The sequence below is a fragment of the Triticum aestivum genome, chromosome 7B, assembly GCF_018294505.1.
Source record: "Triticum aestivum cultivar Chinese Spring chromosome 7B, IWGSC CS RefSeq v2.1, whole genome shotgun sequence".
Classification (NCBI taxonomy): Eukaryota; Viridiplantae; Streptophyta; class Magnoliopsida; order Poales; family Poaceae; genus Triticum; species Triticum aestivum.
In genome coordinates, this window is record NC_057813.1 from 752,629,638 (window position 1) to 752,632,737 (window position 3,100).

At 46.5% G+C, this 3,100-nt stretch overlaps 1 protein-coding gene across 1 annotated transcript; it reads right to left on the reverse strand.

The window, feature by feature from the left end:
* Positions 1–209: 209 nt before the first annotated feature.
* On the reverse strand, positions 210–1,274 carry LOC123158758 (callose synthase 3-like). Its single transcript, XM_044576623.1, has 4 exons — positions 1,142–1,274; positions 704–741; positions 471–653; positions 210–368 (listed from the first exon to the last, which is right to left on the reverse strand). Exons 1-4 carry the CDS (start codon positions 1,272–1,274, stop codon positions 210–212), a joined length of 513 nt encoding a protein of 170 aa, XP_044432558.1.
* Positions 1,275–3,100: the final 1,826 nt, after the last annotated feature.

The window sequence follows — 3,100 nt, forward strand, 5'->3', positions numbered from 1 at the left end:
ACTAGGCTATTGGAGCCGAGACTCGAGGGCATGATCAATCCACACCGTTTGTAGAAACTTTTCGCCAAACCTAATCCATATGCCATGACTTCTTTGATCCAAATGCCATGACTTAGTGTATCCAGATGCCATAACTTGGTCGATCCAGAAGCCATGACTTGGTCGATCCAGATGACATGACTTAGTGGAACTCCATCACGCCGATCTACCTACTCCTTGTTCCGGGTGCACTCGAACACGAATGGGAACCTTGCGAGGAACGTGATGGGCGTGAACTGGAGGACCCCCATGAGGATCTCGTAGTCCCGGGCCTTTACCGATCCCCATAGCCGAACTATCTCGATGACATGCTTGATTGCTTGGGCAATCTGGCAAAGAGTGTTACATGAGAGGAAGTTAGACCTGAGATATAGAGAAACAAATGGTGTGAATGAAGAGCAATGTAGGAATTGTATGGTATGGTAACTAACCAGAAGCAGGGCCCATCCAATCGGCATGAAAGCAAGGATGCAGACGAAGATGTCGAGAGCTGTCGTGTGGGTGATTGCTCTTAAGGTTACGAGGATGGAGATGAACGTTACGAATATCAGCCCATTGATCAGCCAGAAGACAAGCCGGAACTCCATGCTGAACCTCCTACCAACTAACACTGCCTGCAAAGAAAAATCGTGACGACTGAGTGTCCCAGCACTTTATTATTTACATTCATAACAAGCAGCATGACCAGAATCACAACCCATCAGTCTGCGGTGTGAATCCTCTTCGACATCCTTGTGGCTCGCGGGTCCTCTCTGCCAAGTGAATTGGCTGGGTGGCAAATACCCTCAGTACCACTCGGTGCACGGTGTTTCCAAATGGAATGGAGTGCCGGGAAGATGGATGTCTTGCCATTGAGGTTTGCAGTCGGGGGGGCCCCCCGCTCCCCCTACCTCCTCATCCTGGAGGCATGCGGGTCTCTCCAGAGAATGCCGCCCAGCTCTAGCATGCGCTTAACCTATTCTCCAACACCATGGGCCTCGTGATTAACTTCACACGAAGAGCACCATGACCATCCTGCATATGACAGGCGAGGACGCTCAACTCGTCGCGACTACCTTGGGGTGTGAGGTCGCCTCCTTCCCACAAAGCTATCTTGGCTTACCCCTGTCCACCAAGAAACTCGAGAAGTTAAATTCAAACCACTCATCGCCAAGGCGGATAAGTATCTTGTGGGCTGGAAGGCGGTCATGTCCCCCGCTGGCCGGCAAGTCTTCGTCAACGCGGTCGGCGGTCATCTCCAGCCTACGCCATGTCGGCCTTGCTTCTCCCTGTGGGTGTTCGAGAGAAAATCGATTGGCTTCATCATGCTTTCTTCTGGCCCGGAGAGTCGTTCTCCTATGGACCCCGTTTCCTAGAAGGATGTGTGCCGGCCAAAGGACCTAGGCGGCCTGGGCGTTCGTGACCTTGCGGCGCAAAATTCTAGCCTGCTATGCTTGGGACGTTTGGTACTGATAGGAATAGCATGAGAGATGCTGCATCCATGTAAAGACTTAAAACGTCGATATCGAGAGCTCCTGTTTGACGCCCGTTGGCGTCAAACGAAACAGCTTCCACGCAGGATTTGCTAAAGGTCGTGCAAATGGGCCGCCCATTCGCAGGTAACGAATGAAAAACTTCACGGGAAAAATAAGCCGCATCGAACAGTCGAACTCTTGACAACGTACTACAAAACTACGTGTTGTTGGCCACTCGGCCTGGCAACTATTGCAAGCGAAACCACAGCGCTGACCATTAAGTACGCAGCCACAGTTCTTATTTTGCATGCTAAATCTGTTTTTTAATTTTGCAATATTTTCGGAAAATGCGACTAATGTCTGAAAACGTGCAAAATTTGAACAAACGCGAACACATTTTGAGAAGGTTAACAAAAATGAAAAACATGAACAATTTTTCATATACGATGAACATTTTTTAAATACACATTGAACATTTTTGTGTTATACTCTGAACAATTTTTAAATACACATTAAACATTTTTGTGATATACACTAATTTTTTTTAAATACACTTTGAACATTTTTGTGATATACATTGAACAGTTTTTTAATACATAATGAATATTTTCTTATGATAATTTTACATTTTCTTAAATATACGATGCACAGTTTTGAATACACGTTGAGTATTTTTTTTCTAATATACAATCATTTGAACAGATTTTAAAAATGAGAACAGATTTTAGAACAAGTATTGAAAACAGAAAAAAGAAAAGAAAAAGAAAAAATAAAAAAGAAAAAACGAAAAAGGAACAAGAAAAAATGTAGCGCCTACGTGGGCCGGCCAAACTGTGAGCGCCTTCAGCGCATGCACGACGTTTTGACGCCCACGAGTGTCAAATAGGATCCACCGTCGATATCTACCTGGCATTCGGTCTCCGGACCTCCCATACTAAACGAAAGATTTGATTTCCCGGTAGGACAGCACCCCAGAACGAGCGATTACGCGAAATCACTAATTAAGGAGTGCCCCTTGCGGAGATCACTCCAACTTCCCCAGGTTGCGACAAGTGGCGCGCTGCATGTGCGCCACTTGTCACAACCTGGGAGTTTTCCCTTTTTTCGTAGATCCGTTTATTCAAAATGTTTTATTTCTTAAACCGTGCGTCTAAATCTCGAACCGCTTTCGCCATTGGATTCCTCGCGTCGAGATCTTCAAAACTAGATCCCATGTTCATATGTTTTGACGAACTTTCTTTTTCATGAAAAAAACTGACGAAAAAACCAAACAGGGAACACGGGGTTTTTTCCCTTTCCGAAAGAGGCATGCCCGTGCCTCCGGCGAAATCACAATCGTGCCTCTCGCGGAAGCAAAACCGTGCCTCTCGCGGAAGAAAAAAAAACAAAAAATGCGTTTTTTCCTTTTCCGAAAGAGGCACGCCCGTGCCTCCCGTGAAAGCACAACCGTCCCTCTGGCGGAAGCAAAACCGTGCCTCTCTCGAAAGAAAAAAAAACAGAAAACGCGTTTTTTTTCCCTTTGGGAAAGAGGCACGCCCGTGCCTCTCGCGAAAGCACAACCGTGCCTCTCGCGAACGCAAAACCGTGCCTCTCGCGAAAGGAAAAAA